The sequence below is a fragment of the Poecile atricapillus genome, chromosome 11 (genome assembly GCF_030490865.1).
Source record: "Poecile atricapillus isolate bPoeAtr1 chromosome 11, bPoeAtr1.hap1, whole genome shotgun sequence".
NCBI lineage: Eukaryota > Metazoa > Chordata > Aves > Passeriformes > Paridae > Poecile > Poecile atricapillus.
Window position 1 is genome coordinate 10,497,773 of NC_081259.1, and position 17,547 is coordinate 10,515,319.

Consider the following 17,547-nt stretch of genomic DNA (forward strand, 5'->3'; position numbering starts at 1 on the left):
TTTATCAGTTAAGAACAGAAGCACAAGCCCATCCATGCTGGTCTTAAACACCAGTTAAGTGATCTATTATTTTCATCATTTTAGAAACAGTTCAATCAAAATCAAAGTTTGCTCTATTTTAAAATTAAAAGAATGAAAATATCAATTGATTATGGTATCAATTCTTTCACTTCCCAACCAAAACTCCAGCCAAGCATTCTAGCAAGACTTCCACTTGCACTACTTATTAATGCATAAAATTTTTATATAATACAAACATTGTACAGTAAACCCCATCATTTCATATATGCTCACCATCTTGCATGTTTTGACTAAGGATCTGAGAGCGGAGCTCCTCCAGGCTAATTCCCAGGCATTTACAAATTTCCTCTGTGCTGTAAGGCTCAGGATGTAATACCTCCTCGACAATGGTCAGCATTTCCTCTAGGCTAACTCCTAGCTTGCTTTGCACATCATGGAGTCTCAACATTTTTCTCCACTCCAAGCCTTTTGACTTTGAGAGAAGCTAAAATTAAAAAAAAAAAAAAGAAAACAGAAAATATTGTGCTTTCCTGTTTAAAACTATTAGCTGTTTGTAAGTATCTTTAAGACCAGTTTTCTCTTTTCACTTAATTGAGAACCATCACAACATACTTTCTATCAGTACAGAGAAATCAATACTTATATTTATTATTAAAAGTCTGTGAATGACAGATATTCTCTCAAATCAGATACTGTCTGTAAAAGCCCTACAAGATCAGTGATTTATCCTCTTCCATGGACTTTGTTACTTCAAGCACTTACTAACCTTTTACAATCCCATATGGACAACTGTTTATACAAGTGCTATCTATGATGTTGTAACACTGAAAGTCCTTAAAAAGTCTATTTCCATACTATTAGTATTTGCTCTAACATTTCAGTTTGACATTTCCAGTACACTCCTGGAATTTTCTGATGAACATTTGAGGATGTCATTACAACCTTTTCTCATAATATGAAAAATATGAAAGTGGTCAAAAGATTTGTGAGGAGAATAACCATAACCTTTTTCAATCTCTGGAGTTTTAAGTAAAATTTAAGTACCTTCTTTAACATCCAATTTAAAAGAACTTTTGAACCTTTACAGGAATGGTACACTGTTGGTCTGAATCTGTTCCGTTCCTACATGGTTGCTGTGATATTCATTAGTTATAGATGCATCTGCTTTCCCCACTCCTGGAAATGATACCATGCTTTGTGTATCTTTGTGATGTTTTGGCAGTTGACAGTTGTTACTTCAACACACCAGAATCTTGAAAGGCAGAATGTCCAACAGGCTTTTCTCTGGAAGGCTGAAATATCTGTTGATGTTTTCATGTGTCTAATGAAAGTGCTAAAGCAGCTTTCCACATAAGGTAAAATATTTTCATGTTATGAATTATAGAAGAATAGTGAGTGATCATTGACATACTACTTGTAGTTTCAATAGATTACAAAGTAAAATAAGTAAAGATTAGCAGGTACACACCAATGTCATTTTACTGTGTTCATAAGCACATAGTGTATCTCTAGTGCTGCACCATTTAAATTGAATTTAAAACTTCTAGATCCAGCTGTATGTCTGGAAAGAGTTTAAACCAGAAAGACTAGGGAATGAAATCCTTTTTCTATACAAATCAGAGTTCAAACCTTTTATCAACAAGGCCAAGATCTCACCCAGTGTGTTTTATTCTTTTCAATTAGCACCAGTTTGGACTGAGATTGATTTGAAATAATTTGTCTTGATTCAGCTAAGCCATTCCATTTTCTGGGTTAAAAAAGTCATGGGATTTACATACATGTCTGAGAAGCAGTTGCTTTGTTTTGTGCAAAGTTACACATGAAATTTAAAGAGATCTGCTGCCCAGCTATCTGGTGTAGATTCTCACTCTCCCCAAACAGTGCTTTTTTTGCAGGGGCTCTTCCAGTGTTGCTTTTTTGCAGTATCTAAAAATTAACTACTTTTGGTGCCATCTAGTGACAAAATCCTAATCATATAACTTTGTTGCCATTTAAAACACAGATTTATATGTTCAGTGGTAGAGAAAGAAGCAGAACTGTTTAGTGCCTAATGCAGAAATCAGTGTGAGAAAATTTTTTCTGTAAGAGACTGGTTAAGTCACTTCTGGCCTCCTTTTCAAAAGCTCTGAGTACCTAGAATTCTACAGCCTTTATGTAATCTGCATTTTAGCTTACTTACTGATAAGTTAGAAGAAAAATTACTGCTTCATTTTAAAAATGTTGTATGTTGGTACATATAGATCTTCTTCAAGGTGCTAAATGAATGGAGATTACTTTCCTCATGATTTAGTCCCAATATTCAGCATCCCCTGGATTTTATTATGAGAAGTTAAACATAATTTACAAACAATAATATTCTATATGGCAACAAAATTTTTTCTACTTCCTTTTATAACAAATAATCCCCGGCAGAAATAGGCCACATGCATTGTCACATCTGTTCCCATTTCAGTACTTCAAGGGAGATGCTGTGTTTCAGGCAAGCCTTAGACTACACTGGGGTTTTACAGGTCAAATGTTCCAAATGGAAACTGACCCTGTTGGGCCAGCGGGCACAGCTTTGCTGGAAAGATCTATCCTGCTTATAGCAAAGTTTTGATTCTGGGAAAAATATTATGGGCAAACAGAAATGGTTTTTGAAAACAGTCTAGCTGCAGCAGCTTGAATTGTAATGGACATGGAACAGAAATGGGAAAAAAAATTGTATTTCTTTAATGTACAAAAACTAATCCAAATACTTTTCCCACAGTTGGATATTTTCTTGATGATCTCTGATTAGATGGATTAAAGATATGGACATCAAGCAGCTGGCTCTTAACTGCCAGGATATAGAATCTCTGGGCTTTATTGTTCTTTATTGTTCAACACAGGCACACAGGAGAACTGTAAGTAACTGAGAGGAAAACATACTTGGTAAATGACGGGACAAATACAAGAAAGTCTGACTAGGAATAAGTCCAGGAATACTTTTATAGCAACATCACCTCCTTACACATAACATTTCTATAATGCCACTGGAGCATCTGTGCCCGGGAGCTGATGGTGGCTGTGCAGCTGCAGACGCTGCTGGCCCCACACCGCACTGAGGGCAAAGCAGGGGGAGCGTGGCGTCCCCAGCCCGCTCCGTGCAGCCGGGGAGAGCGCGCAACAACGGACAGGTCAGTTCCCCACGGAACTGTGAGCGCTCTGCACAACGGAAACGTCTTTAGACTCTAACAGAGTGCAGGAGAGCACTCAGAGGCTGCTACAAGAATAGAGAAAGGGAAAGAAAAAGGCAAAAGAATGATTCTCTAGAGGGAAGGTAAAGAAACAGAACCTAAGAAAGGTAATTTGCCAGGATGAGCAAGAACTCGCTTGCTGTAGGACAGACTGATATCAAAATCCTCTATACTAATGCTAGCAGGGATATGTTGTGTTGGAATCTTTACCTACATAGTAAAGCAGTATGAAATTCTAGAATTACCTAAACCAGAAAAGGGGGAAGAAAAAGCCTGTCCTAAGGCACTTACGATGAAAATTTCTTTTAAAGCATTATTGCAAGGCCCAGCACGTTAGTTCATAGTTCCATTAGCTTAATGGTGCTTAAAAGACTTCCCTGTTTCCACTTACATACCTGCCCTTCTTCACCCCACTGTGACCTCTTCCTAAAGACAGTCTTTTCCTGGCTCAATGTATTTTTATAGTGTGTGCAGCTTTCCATCTGGGTAGCATATGTTCAAAAACAGACAGGTGTATGTTGTTAGTCTCCTTACAATCAAGCATCTGCTAAAAGAACATTTTTAGAGATTGCATCATAGCTAACAAGAATGTGAAAAAAAAAAAGATGTTTCCTTACTACCTCTTCAGTTTACTGTACAGGACTAATAATTTAAAGCAATTAAGAAAATTTGATTCAATTCACAAAGTCTGATATGTGGAACAGTAACTTCAAAAGCTCTCACAGCTTAACGCACTCACTGTACAGTGCCTTTTAGAATAGATGATATGTGAAGGCTCTCTATTCCTTATAAAAAAAAAAAATTTACAAAAGAAGCTCCTTTTAAAAACATATATTTTGTCAATTAGCAACACTAAATTAGATTTTTATCAGTTATTACAGAACTAACAAATAGACAGGTCCTTATCTTCATTTTCTTAATGGCTTAAAAACTTTCTTATTAACTTCATGGACAACAGCTTTAACTGTGGTCATTGGTGCTGTTCCTTTTTTACTTGAGTTTAAAGCCCATTTAAAAAGTCATCTGAAATTTAGCTTCCCTCCTCAAAAATATCTCAGCACATTATTCTAGAATACATTTTGTCAGTGTCTAATCAGATCTTCAACTATTTTTTTAGCACTAACTAAAACTTGTAAGAAATTGTTTTTTTATGGAATCATGATGCAAACAGATATTCAAAGTACTTTTGACTATTGCTCAGATATTGATCTAACGTTCTGTGGCAAGTAGTTCCACACTGCATTTTTCAAAGCTTTCTTCTAGACTTTGTGACCCACATTCTGTTCTTTCCCAGAGCATCCTATGTTGGGTACAACTGCAGTGAATCTTTAAGCTTACTCGTCATTTAATCTTATCAAAGAAAAAGTACTGTCTTCCAATAAAAAAAATCAAATCAAACCCTCTATCTATACACTCATGAACATACAAAATCCAGAACTAAGCAGAACTAAGTGAACTCCCCTGTTCAAGTTCCCTACATTTTAGAGATAATTTGAAACTGTAAACTGGCAGTACAAGTTAAATGTTGGGGATTAATTCAAGCCTGTTTTTAAACTTTACACTGACATACATGCTGCTAATCAGCATTTCTAATATTACTCCCAGACCTTCAACTACTAAATTGGATGTTCTCTAAATCCTAGAAAATACACATCTATTGCCATATATACATATAAACATGTGACCATAGTGGTTGCTTTCCACTCTTTGTCATTATTCAGATTTAACAGAAACAGTCTATCTTATTAACTGGGAATATTTTTTTTCTGAAAAATAGACTTACTTCCTCCACTGAAATACAATAAAAATAAATTTAATAGAACTAAATCACATAATCTTCTATATAAGGACACAGTCCTTACACTTCCATTAAGCCTGGCAGGACATCTGCTCTTGCAGATGAAAGTGTCTGGTTCTAGAAAGAAAAATTGTACTAAGAGTAGCACCTAGCCAGGTGTTAAAGACACAACTAGTCAGAAGTGGAAAAAAAGCACATATTTAGATGAAGGTTTCATTAGAGTTTGACATAAGCCATGCATTACCTTTGTAGCCAGCCGACACTCCATTACCCTAATATTGTAATGAGAAGTTGCTGCTTTATTCATTTCAACACAACTGTTAGCAATAACAAACGTTGCTCCACTTGGAAGTCTAACATCAGTTGCCCTCAGTGGACTGAACTCTATCAACTTGGCCTATTGAAAGAAAAATGAATGGTTAGTTTTAATTTACTACTAGGTAACAGTGCACTTAGTTCTATAAATCAAATGCAAATTTCTTTTCTCTTGAAAATCCTGGGATAGTTAAGGAAAGAAAACTGACATGAAACAGCAAGAGAAGAGGTTTAACCTCATTGGTCAAGTTACACATACATTTCAAGCCTTTCCCTGTAGCTGGATTTTAAAATGTTTCCATTAAGTCTTTGGGTTTTTTCAGCATTTACAGAACCCCACCCAACCTATTTTTCTTGCCTGTTTAAGACAACAGTTTCACTTTGATCTGCAGAGAAGTACCAGGCCTGGCTGAAGCTAATGTGCGTGCCACTAGAAACAAGGGGCTTTGCATTCCCTGCCCCTTCATCAATGTCCATCTCCCCCTCAGTCTTCTGATTCTTCACTACAGTGAGATTAGTTCACTGAGGTACAGTATGGTAGCAACATCTTAGGACTGATTTGAGGCAGTGATCATGGCACATACAGACAATCAAACCAAGAAACTAAATAAAACTGTAAGAATGTAGTTACTGTTTCCTGCTTTCTGACATAAGAGACTGCCTTGCCTCACATATGCTTACACAAGCTGCGTAAGATGTTCCCAACATTTGTGACCTTTTCATGGAATAAGTTAGGCATCCATTAATTAAATAATTCAGGATGTAATGTAATCAAGAGATTAAATTCACATCTGGTTTTTCACTGGGATAAGTTGTAAATCATGTGCCCTACTTTGGCTTCTTAGAATAGACTGTAACTGTGCAAGCAGGGGCGTCTTATGGATTTTGGCATTGTTCACCCCCAGAGAGTCCCTTGAGCAGCTAGAGTGCTAAATAAACAATGACAAATCCACTTGTACATTATGTACAGCATGTGTGTTACTCCCTGCCATTGAGATTCTGGACCCCATCACAGAATTACTATCAAGACAGACAGACTTGCTTACATTTAAATATACTCTGGAAGATCTGCTACATTAGACCAGAATGTATCACTAAGCTGGTCTAGTGTCCTGATTCTGACAGTAGCCATAAATGGCTATTTAGGGGGAATATAAAAATAGAACACATATACAAAGCAATCTTTTCTTGGGGTATGTTTTTCCAGACTCCCATAAGCAAAGATTACAATAGTTGTACTTACACTGGAAGAAACATCTGACTATTATGTCAAATACCTACATATAGTTTAACACTCTGTTAGTATATCCACAAAGGTCTTTTTTGAATCCTTTTAAAAATTCTGCCTTCCATAATGTATGGTATTTCTCAATTTAACAATGAATGTTTTGGAAAAAAAATCCAAACTTCCTTGTTTATTTTTTACAAGCTTCTTGCTAATGTCATTGTGTTTCTTTTAGTTCTTCAGTTATGAAAAACATTGAATCCTCCATTTACCTTCTCTTTACTTGTTTAGGGAATTTGCAAACTTCAAAGTATCAGCCTCAAAGCTTTTTGTTTTTCAAGCTGAAATGTTTGAAATTATTCAGTCAATGGCCATACTTAAAAAAAAATAGCTTTGATAAACCTCAGTGTCCTTTACTGTACTTTTCTTGTTTTTAAAAGATGGGAGGCTAGAGCTGCATTCAGCTGCAAGTACACTGAAGCAAGGATCTTTTCTGGTTTGTTCACAATTTATTTTCTCATCTGTTCTAACATTTTCTTTGTCTTTTTGGTCACAACTGCTATATATCAGAAAAGCTTCCATTTACTTAAGCATCTCTGTGTATGGCAGGAAAATATGCTGCTTCCTTCTTTCATTATTCATGTAGCTGTGTTTTTACTAACAGTATAAATATGAAGGAAAGGTGTAGAGTAGGTACAGGTGATGTGAAATTGAAAATACATGTGTCTCATGATGGCATTAAATGTTTGTGTAATTCTAGGAAATAGGTTTTTTTCTGTGTAAGCTCATCTAAGACATGTCATTAAGGAATAAAAGCTGTAGAGATATAATGCCAGACTCATAAGGAAAGTAAAGGTTCTTATGAAATACTACATTAATTCCAATGACAGGTCTGAGGTTTGAACAGTTGCAGTCCTGTGTACCTTCTGGGACAGCAGATGAACCTCACTGTAAATTCCACTGCAGGCACTCATGCATAACTTGGCAGGTCCTGTTTATCACAGCTAGTTCACCTTCTGTCACCACGTTTAAGACTGCTAAATGCCTTCTACATCAAAATCCAGCCACAGAATTGTCTGGAATTAGCAAAACTGGTGAAAAAAAAAGTCTCTATTGTCTTTGTAACTGAACCTGGCAAAACTTCCTAGAACTGTTTGGTTATAAGAAGTTTCAAGAAAGCATTTTTGTAATAATTATCCCATTTGCAGTGAATACAAGGCATGCCGACCATTCAGATTTCATTATATGGGAAACATTCTAAGTCCAGCATGAATTAGTCAAATAGTGAAACCTGGTGCTCTTCTAGAGTACATCTTTTCCCACATCTTTTCCTTCCTCCTTGCCATTTCTGATTTTCCTCATCATATTCATTCAAACTTGTCATACTCAATTGTACCTGAGTTTATAAATCTAATTCCTGGTTCATTTGTACCAATGGTGTTTGTACTGCTTACAAAGGTATTCCAGTTTCTTATCTTCTTTCTCTTCTAGATACTAATGAAGGTTTTTTTTGCTTACATAAATCAATATTACATTGTTAGTTTAGATTACAAAGGTGCACATACAGTTCCTTCTTCTGCCAGAAAAGAGATTGACTGGTCCATTCCTCCGCCTTCTGTGCCAATATAACGTTCGCTCTTTGTGCAGATTTCTGCGAGTTCCACCTGAAAACATAAGAACCTTCAGCCATAGTTAAGGATGATAATTTTTTCTGTTTACATATTAATTAGTGAGAAAACAAAGGAAACAATGTCAGTGTTCTGAAACTATTATCTCTTACACATCAAATAACATAAGATGCCATCAACCAGGATGCCACATGGCCCCCTTTCCCTTTTGTTCTGAAGCAAAAATGAACCAACTACTCAGCCTCCAGAGGACCCACCATAGCCAAATGCTTTTCAGAGTATCCTTGTTTAGATATTTAACTCTTGCAGCTGTCCTCCTCCCACCTTCCTTATGCACTTCAAATCCTACCATCCCAATAACTAATGTTTTGTTAATTAGATGAATCCATCTACATGTGAATCTCAGCTAAGCAAAAAATTGCAAGTTATTACTCCATATTGTTTCAATGTATTGACTCCATAATCAGAAATGACTCCAAAACTGTTTCTCACTGCAGATATTGAAGTCAGTGATGCCTGTCATGTCTCCTTGAGATACTGTACTCTGTTTATCTGAACTAATTCATACCTATGTGTGATATGCATTCCTTTGTGACATTTTAGGCATATCTTTGTGCATTGTAATACCTGCAGGTCAGAGGATACTATGGGAGGGTAGAATATCAATGTCGTAACTGTCAAAAATAATAATTAATAGTAAAGCTTTCAGCTATCAGGCCAAGTCAAAACAAAACACAAGAGAAACCTTGGAAAATGGTCAAAGAACACAGAGTAGTCAAAAAGAAGTGGGTCAAAAGGAAAGTATTTGTGTCCACCTATTATGACCCCTACCAGTTTATTTTTCTAAGCACAAGGTAACCACAGGGAAGATGAGAAAAGAACTTCAGAAAAGCCACAGGCCATTTTCCAGTCCAGTGGCAAAGTCAGATTCAGATTCCACAGTCAGGATGTAGCATTACAGGACTGAAACAAGCTAAGCAGCAAGACAGGAACACTAGCCAGCACACAGCTGTAAAAGGCAGCAGATAGGGGCAGTAAATCACAATGCTGAGAGGTATGTGCAGGGTGCCTGCCTGCTTGCTTGCTCAAGTCCTGTAATGGCCCCACTGACACAGCTGTAAAATTGGTGCTTAGATGAGTGTAATCAGGCTGAACTGCTTGCAAATACACTAACAACCAATTTACTCAGCTCACAATGCAGTTGTGGCCAATAAGCCTTAGGCTGATAAGCAGAAGTTATCAAAAAACATTAACAAAGTTACTCTAAAACTATGCAGAGTGTATCTCTTTGAATCAAACATAAGAGGTAAACGACCTCTTACGAGAAAAAGACCATTAATGAGAGAACATTTGAAGTACAACCAGTAAATATACTCTCCTTTTCGGCCCTGCCTTTCCTTTGTGTATTTTAAAGATGAGCTGAAATAATGTTTCTTTTATTTTTTTGAGAAACTACAGAAACTGCATGCATTTCAGTGCTCTTTCTTCTTGACAAAAAACATTTCCCAGGTTCATGAAAATTCATTTTTCCTCCCTGTTCCACATCACTTAAGTCCCATTTCTAGATTGAACCTCAGATCTCTTCATCCTATCAATGAAAGTTTAACATCTAGTTACTGTATCTCCCTACTCCACTATGAGCTGAAAATAATTCTGAATTAAATGCTAATGAATGTTATGATGCTTTTTTTCCCATTTAATGATAAAATTCTCAGCAACAGCTCCACAGAAAATAACAAACCTCCACACACAGCAGTCTCTAGATGCTCACTCCTTTCTACGTAGGAAGGTGTGCTTATTTACAAACAACTGTTGCTGTGACAAGGGAATGCCCGCATGTCTCAGCCAGTTCTGCTGAACCTGCCTTTTGTCCCTCTGAGCAATACCACATCCCTAATTTTTTGTTGCCACTGGCAGGAGATTTCAGACTGGAGATTATGAGTATTACTCACTGGATGAGAAGACCATGCTGGCAGACAGGCCACGCACACTCAAGTAGGAGCTGTGGCTGTGCAAACCTGGCCTGAAGTACAGCTCCTGAGGTACTCACAACATAAATCCCATTCTTGGGCACAGCTGCCTGAGGTATTACTTCATCTGCAACTGCCAGATAAAGCTTGGCAAAGTCAGAAATTAGGCATTTCACTCTTCACTTAGTCTGGCTGCATCTCTATCTCCACATACACATCAGCTACCACTTGATTGCCTAAATTGTTTAGACTTTATGAGCCTAGGCTTATTAAGTAAGTATCAGGAGAAGTCTTGCAGAGGAGGAATGTTAACCATTAGGACAGTGCCACTCCCCTGTCCCTTTACAAGGTCTGGTGAACTGTGCCTGGTTGAGCGCCGGCCTCGCTTGGTCCTGGCTCTCCTGCTGTCCTGCTGCGTATGCTGGGCAAGCAGCGCTGCTCCAGCTTGAGCAACTTCTGTTTTGAAACTTAGCAAGGATTGGCAGGACCACCAAGTAGTAACTGGCAAGTGTTGCAAAGAACCCTGTCCACAAGACAGCCCAAGGCATCCCTGAAATATTATTTGGTTTCTAATTTAAACGGGTCCTTGCTGACACAGGCTGGCCTTTAATACCAGGATGAGAAGCATGTGAATGGAGAGGAAATTGTCATCTGTATAGAGAGCAGTTTCTACTTACTATTGAGACAAATGGGAAAATGTTAGCCTTTTTGCTAAAATGAGTGAAAGGGCAAAGTTTCATTGGAAACTAATGTGAAGACTAAACTGGAGAGCCTTGTGTACATATTTGATTCTTGGATATGTCATATGACTGAAACAGTGAACTGAATTTCAGGAGGTCTGGGCTCAATTTCTAGCTCCACATTAAGTTTCTTGTGAGTCAGGGAAAGTCACTAATTCATCATGGCTCCATTTCCTCAGTAAAATGAGGAGTATTTTCCCCCTCTTTCTAATTAGTAATTGCTACTTGGGATTCCTACATGATAATGCTATAAATATGCATGACTTCATTACTAGAAAGTGAAAAAACCCACATTTTACTACACAAGTTCTTAGAGTTTAGGCTTCCACAGAAAATATCTCTAAGGGAAAAGGTCTGTGAGAACCATGTAATAATAAAAGGAAATAGCTTTTGCCTATCTCAGAGCAATGCCTTGTTTCCATTTAACTTGCAACACTCTGAAGCTCTTTAGGACAGGAACTGTTTGGATCATCTGCTATTTATATCTTTTCAGTGTATGTCTGACCTGTGAAAATACAGAGCTTCTCAGATACCAGATTTCACTGCACAATTTGGCAACATCTCAAATGTCTGTCTGAACAATACCTGGGCACAGGATGCCTTCCTTCTGGATGCACTGCAGTTCCTGCAAAGTAACTCTGAGCATTCTCACAGTCACATTTAGGGGGACTGCACTCCAGGCAGCACAGCACCACCTGTCAGGCTGGTAGGTTAGACGGGGCCTGACACTCCTTGGTAGACTTCCAGATACAGTCGTTACGTGTATAAAATAATATTAGCCCTGTTGAGTTCTGCACAAGTCCTAGAACAGGCTTTCTCACTGAACTTGGTGAAGACACTTTTTTGTTCCTCATGAAGCACCATGTGAAATACAGAGAACGACTAAACCCCATCTGCACATAGACTCCACTTGCATCCCACACATTGTGATTCATATGAGAGATCACTTTGAGCCAGCCACAAAACATAGCTAGTTCTATGCACCCAAGGCTCATTAACATGCTTTCCTATCCCTAAAGCAGTATTTCAAAAATACTAGTAAATCACAATTTAAATCTTCATAGAATTTTACATAGTTTACTTTAAAAGCATTCCTATAAGGCTGCTGTTATCTTCAACTTAGAGACAGAACAGATACTTTTATGATTTGTTCAAAGTCACGTGAGTCAGTCACAAAGCTGAAATGAGAATTCAAAAATCTCCCTATTTCTAGCGTTGTGGCTTATTCTTGTAAAGAGTTGTAAGGAATATAGTCCTAGGGAAACGGTTGCAGGGTAGATTTAAAATCTTATTCATATGATGGTAATGAAAAGTGGAACAGAAAGATATTAAAATCATAGTTGAAATGGGTCTGAATAGTAGCATTATGACTCTACTAAAAAACTATTTGGATATATTCCTTAGCTCACCTGTTGTGAGGTGTACATATGTTACTGCCCTCTGAATTTCTGTACTATTGTTTCAGGAAGTTGTTCCAACAGGACTAACTAGACCAGGTGAACTATAACTATGGTGGAGACAGTAAGTCCTCAGCTGTCAACTACACTGTTAAACAAGCAAAGTGATATATTTAACATAGTAATTCAAAAAGCTCAAACATTGGGAGATGTTTCCTTTGATCTCACCCCCCTGCAAAAAAACCCCAAAGAACCCAGCAATCTAGCCATAAAGGGAAGTGCATAAAATCACAGAATCCCAGAATATCCTGATGTGGAAGGAACCCCAGAATCCCATCATGTGCCTGAGCATGTGCCTGTAAGCAAGTAAGGGATTGTTAGCTAGATAAAATTCATTAACAGGCTTGAGTCAGAATAAAATATAGAATATATGAAGATAAATCAGCCTCTGTGGATCAAACCAATACCACCTCTAGTCCTATATCTTGTAACTGAAAGTGGGCTCTTAGTATGGACCAGAGGCCAAGTAAAGATCTTATTTCCCCAGGACCTTATATTTTGATAGGGAGTTCTCTAGGCTGAATGTCAGTTCTACACCCTTGGTTACCAACAACAGATTTCTTACATGTGGATTTGTCCAGACTCCCTTTTAACTCATGCATAATTTTAACATGTAGATCATCCAGGAACAAGGACTGCTACACCTTGTCAGGTGAAGAACTGTCTCCTTTTGATTATTAATGTGTATCTGACCAGCTTTATTCCATACCAGCTGGATCTAAAGACTTGAGGGGGCAACAAACAATTGATTCCCATCCACTCCATCAATTACATTCATCATGTGATGGATCTCTGACCCTTCCTCCTTTAAGTGATTTTTTCCAGAGTCCTAACACACTTTTATGGTGGTCATTCTGTACCTTTAATCATTCCATGTGGCTTTTTACTGAATCTTTATCAGTTTAACTATCTTGGTTGGTAAGAAAGGAGAAAGGGAGACTTAACAGGGTTTCTTAGACACCTTAGAGAAAATGTCACTGTATCATTTGCAATTTTAATGTGACAAATGAGCCACATAAAATGTGTGTTAATTAGTGTTAACATAAGCACACTGTAATGCAACCTCAAGCAGTTCAGCACTACTATTCCACCTCTTTCCCTGAGATTGGTGTACTGAAGTCATTAGGAGTGATTATGTGACCACATCTGCCCTGCCTGTGCCAAGTCCCTTTGTTTAAACCTGGCAGTGACAGAGCTGAAGCAAACTGTTCCCTTCTGCTGACTGTAGTGAAGTCAGGGAGTGGGGTAGTGGAATGGGAACTAAAAATACCTGAAGTTATTCTAGCAATACCCTGAGCTGCTTTACACACTGGCTCTGTTCAGCCTCTGAACACGGGGGAGGGATGAGCGTAACATGACAGCAGCAGTAGCTGGCAGGTGAGTAAAACCTTGAAGTCTCCCTGGTGATCTGTCAAGAAACACTAAATACTGCAGCTTTTGAATGCCAGACCAAATACCATCCACACAAACACTACTTTTATAGCTGTTGGCAAGTACACATGCCAGGTTGGCTGCGCTTCCATGGGAGATGTTTAGAATCAATGAGTTTCATGATAGATTAACATTGGGTTTTTTTGCTGTTTATCCAATAAGAAAAGATACAACGCAATAAATTAGAATATCCATAATTAAAACAATATAAAGCCACATCACTAGGAGAAGAATCTCAGTACATGCAATTCACTAACAAACAATTAAGCATTAGGAAATTTATGTAAATTAATTACCTAAGGAAGCTGCTGTCAGGTTTTAGACAATGCTAGTTGGAGCACTAGGAAATATCTAAAACTAACAGTTTTCAAGATGTATTTTTTAGGCTGTTCGTTTGCAAAGCTTAATTCTGAAGTCTGGCCAGAATGTATCCCACTGCAGAAGGTAACACCCCTTTGTCTAGCAGGCAACTGCCCCCCTTGTGCAGACCTAGGCCAGCTTTTGATCTAAGACTCTACTAACTACTCCTGTTTTTTGTTTGAAACAATTTAAGGTTCTCCCTGATAAGGAGCAAGTCAATCTTGAGTTACAAAGAAAGAAATTACTACCACTTAAATCTGTTTTATCTTTGAGTCACGAGATTTTCTATCCAGCATGCAGAAAGTCTAATCTGGGAAATCGTATCAGTGGAGATATAATTTAGTCTGACAAAGATTTTTTATTATTAGTTGCCTTCTGTGTAGTTACTCTAGATGGAGAGATTTCTTGTAATAAGAACTCATCAGTAGCTCTGCATCATGTTACTTTGTTTTGGATTTTTAATGGAAAAAGTGAGTTTTCAGTAAAATGATACTTTTCACTAATATGTGCTTTTCTCTACTTATGTTTCAATATGGAACACCTCAAATTCAGGTTTAGATTTCCAGCTGAGTATTTTTGGTCTTTCAAGTCAAAGAATTGATAAATTATAATCTACCCCATACAGCTCACTTGATTCTCTGTTGCCCCATTGTTTATTTTACTTTCTATCAGTTTGATTTTAGTGATAATGAGCATGAAGACCTAAGTGTTGAAAGGTATTTAGATATCCTAGGAATAAGGAAAGTGAACAGATGATCACTTAATTATAAAAAAAATCCTAAAAATAGAAAACTAAAGAATTATCTGAGTGAGGACAGATATGGGAATTTCACATTTAGTAGTCCTCTTGCTCACAAAGAGGCCAAGGGCCAACTGCTCTGATTGTCACTCATGCAATAATGGATCTGGACAGAGTGTAAACTGTGACAGAATTTGTCCCTATATAACTGTCACTGTTAATATGTTCCAAACCAGTGATCAATCCCTTTCAATCTCACACAGCCCTTCAAAGAAGTAAACTTGTGTAAGAGTAAACCCCTTAAAAGAGTAAGAAAATTAGTGAGTAGGAGACAGGCAAATATTTGTTAGTAAAACAGAATTAGTGTTGCTTAGTATTTTTTTGGAACAGCTCACCCTACATTACACAGAAACTTGATATACACAAATCCAGAATGACAGCAGCCAAAATAAAGCAATCTTCTCAGTAAAATGATAGTATTAAATTACATCTGCCTCAGTGGTTTAATGTAGTTCATTTTGGCCCAAGTGTGCTAGATTTTCTATATACTACAGTGCAGTAGTAATGGTAACTGATCTTTAAAGTGAACCAGTTTTCTTCTCATTTTTAATTTTGTTTGTAAATGGAAGCTCCATGAAGAGAATGAATTAGTTAATGTAAGTTATTTTTAGCACTGTTATTTTCAGTGCTCCAGAATTCTCTTCAGCATGCAAATTTAAGTAACTGGAGTATTTAAATATCAATTCAGTCAAAAGTGCTGTGCATATATTTACTCCCTCTATGGAAATGAAGTAATGGTCCCCCATGAACATTCCTTACCATTTTGGCAAACTAATCTGAGAAGTCACTCAGACTGTTGCTTTCCTTTACAACAAATAATGTTGGTAATTTAATAGCAAATGTAGTGTAGATTTTCTATTAAATTCTACAGAGTTTGGTTCACAATACACAAGACTGAAAAGGCAGAAGAAACATTTATAGATAAAGATGAGTGTTTTAAAGTAAGAAGGAAACATTCTCCATCATACAACATATTTCAACTCTAGTCAGACTGTCATTTTTTTCCCAATCTGTGCATGTTTTTATATATGTGCATATAGGTATAAAAATAACTTCTGAAATATAAGGTACTATGTTTCATTCAGTAAGGTATAAAATTATGCCCAAATTTTTGAGGTCATTTTTACCCCCAGGAATGCCTTTTTTTTTTATTATCTCATCTTGACTAGGAATAGGTTGCTGAAAGTTACCATCTGCTTCCAGTTTGCACATAAAATCCCAATTAGCTGAACTTCATCTATGTTTTGCAAGGTAATTATACTTACTTTTTTCCCGAATGGGAATATATTTGTCAGATAGTATCTGGATGTCCTCATAAGCACAGCAATCTTAGCAATCTTAGCTTGACTTGTCTGCCCCCTAACATGCTCAAATAGAAGGTTATCAATTTGGTTGATGAGAGATTATGGGCTTTGATTACCACTGCTCTAAAGTACTCTGTTTCCCCTTGATTACAAACACCCAGCCAAGCTTAACAAGAGCCCTGTTTTTTTAGTTCCACTGGGAGAAAGGAACTGTAGCATTTCTCTGTGTTAATAGTACTTTAAAATACAGTATCTATGTGCTATTTGTTGTGTAAACAACTTGGTTGCTCATATAATTAACCTGAGCATGCATCTATCAAAGACTGCTGATAGATCAATAAAATAAATTATAAAAAGAAATATTTTTAAGTAAAATGAAATAAATTATAATCCAATCCTAAGGAGTATTATCAGCACAAGTTACTAATTTCAAAGTCATACTATCAGTATGGATAAAATCACAGGTTTTCTTGCCAGACAGCTATGGATTAGGAGTGATAAAGGGTTCAACTCTAGCACTTTCCTTATTTTATAGAGGCTTCAGAAACAAAGTAGAAAGTATTCCAGATGGCCTATCTATTCTCCCATTGAACCCAGTGACACTAGCTGATATAGTAACTGTTGAAATACTGTTTAAAAATATTTAACACCCACACTTAAATTCATACGAATTTTGGGAAAAATGAAACGAATGGACACTGTGCCATTACAGATTAGATTTAGGTCTTTTATTTATTCTGTCTGTCTTAGCTTTTTCTCAGTCTAAAGAAAGCCAAATATGATTCCCCTTCCTATGCTCAACATTTCACACTAAATTAGATAAACCCTATTCACTTTTGATCTCTTCTTCCCAATAAGTATGTGCACAGCTACCCAGCCTTGAGTAACAGAAAAAAAATGTTAAGGTGACTGAACAGCCCTTACTTTCACAAGATCTAACATTTGGACAACAACATTATCATTACATCTTTCAAATAAATCTAGTTACTTAGTCCTAAGTGATTTTCTGTACTCATTAATTCCTACCATGAAACACAAAGCTGGGACACTTTAGAGAATTATTATGTTTCCTGTACAGAAAGTATCATCTCCTGATGAAAAGTTATACAAGAGATTGAATTTGTAACAGTGAAATAAAAATCACTTTAAAATCAAGAGCTACTACTACTGAGCATTACTGCTGTTTGAGAGATGCCAACACAGCCTTAGATTGGTATCCTGTTTGGAGGAGAAAAATGGATTCTTTTTAAAGATCACATTCTACATTTTCCATCTCGTTAT

The 17,547-nt window shown here is 37.0% G+C and overlaps 1 protein-coding gene across 1 annotated transcript in view; it reads right to left on the minus strand.

Annotated features, from left to right (window-relative positions):
• GALK2 (galactokinase 2) overlaps window positions 1–17,547 on the minus strand; it is a 46,605-nt gene that overhangs the window by 14,285 nt on the left and 14,773 nt on the right. Inside the window, exons 6-8 of the mRNA XM_058847145.1 lie at window positions 8,143–8,241; window positions 5,282–5,434; window positions 295–505 (exon numbers count right to left, since the gene is read on the minus strand). Coding sequence (XP_058703128.1) covers window positions 295–505; window positions 5,282–5,434; window positions 8,143–8,241 — 463 coding nt within the window. The remainder of the gene's footprint in view (window positions 1–294; window positions 506–5,281; window positions 5,435–8,142; window positions 8,242–17,547) is intronic.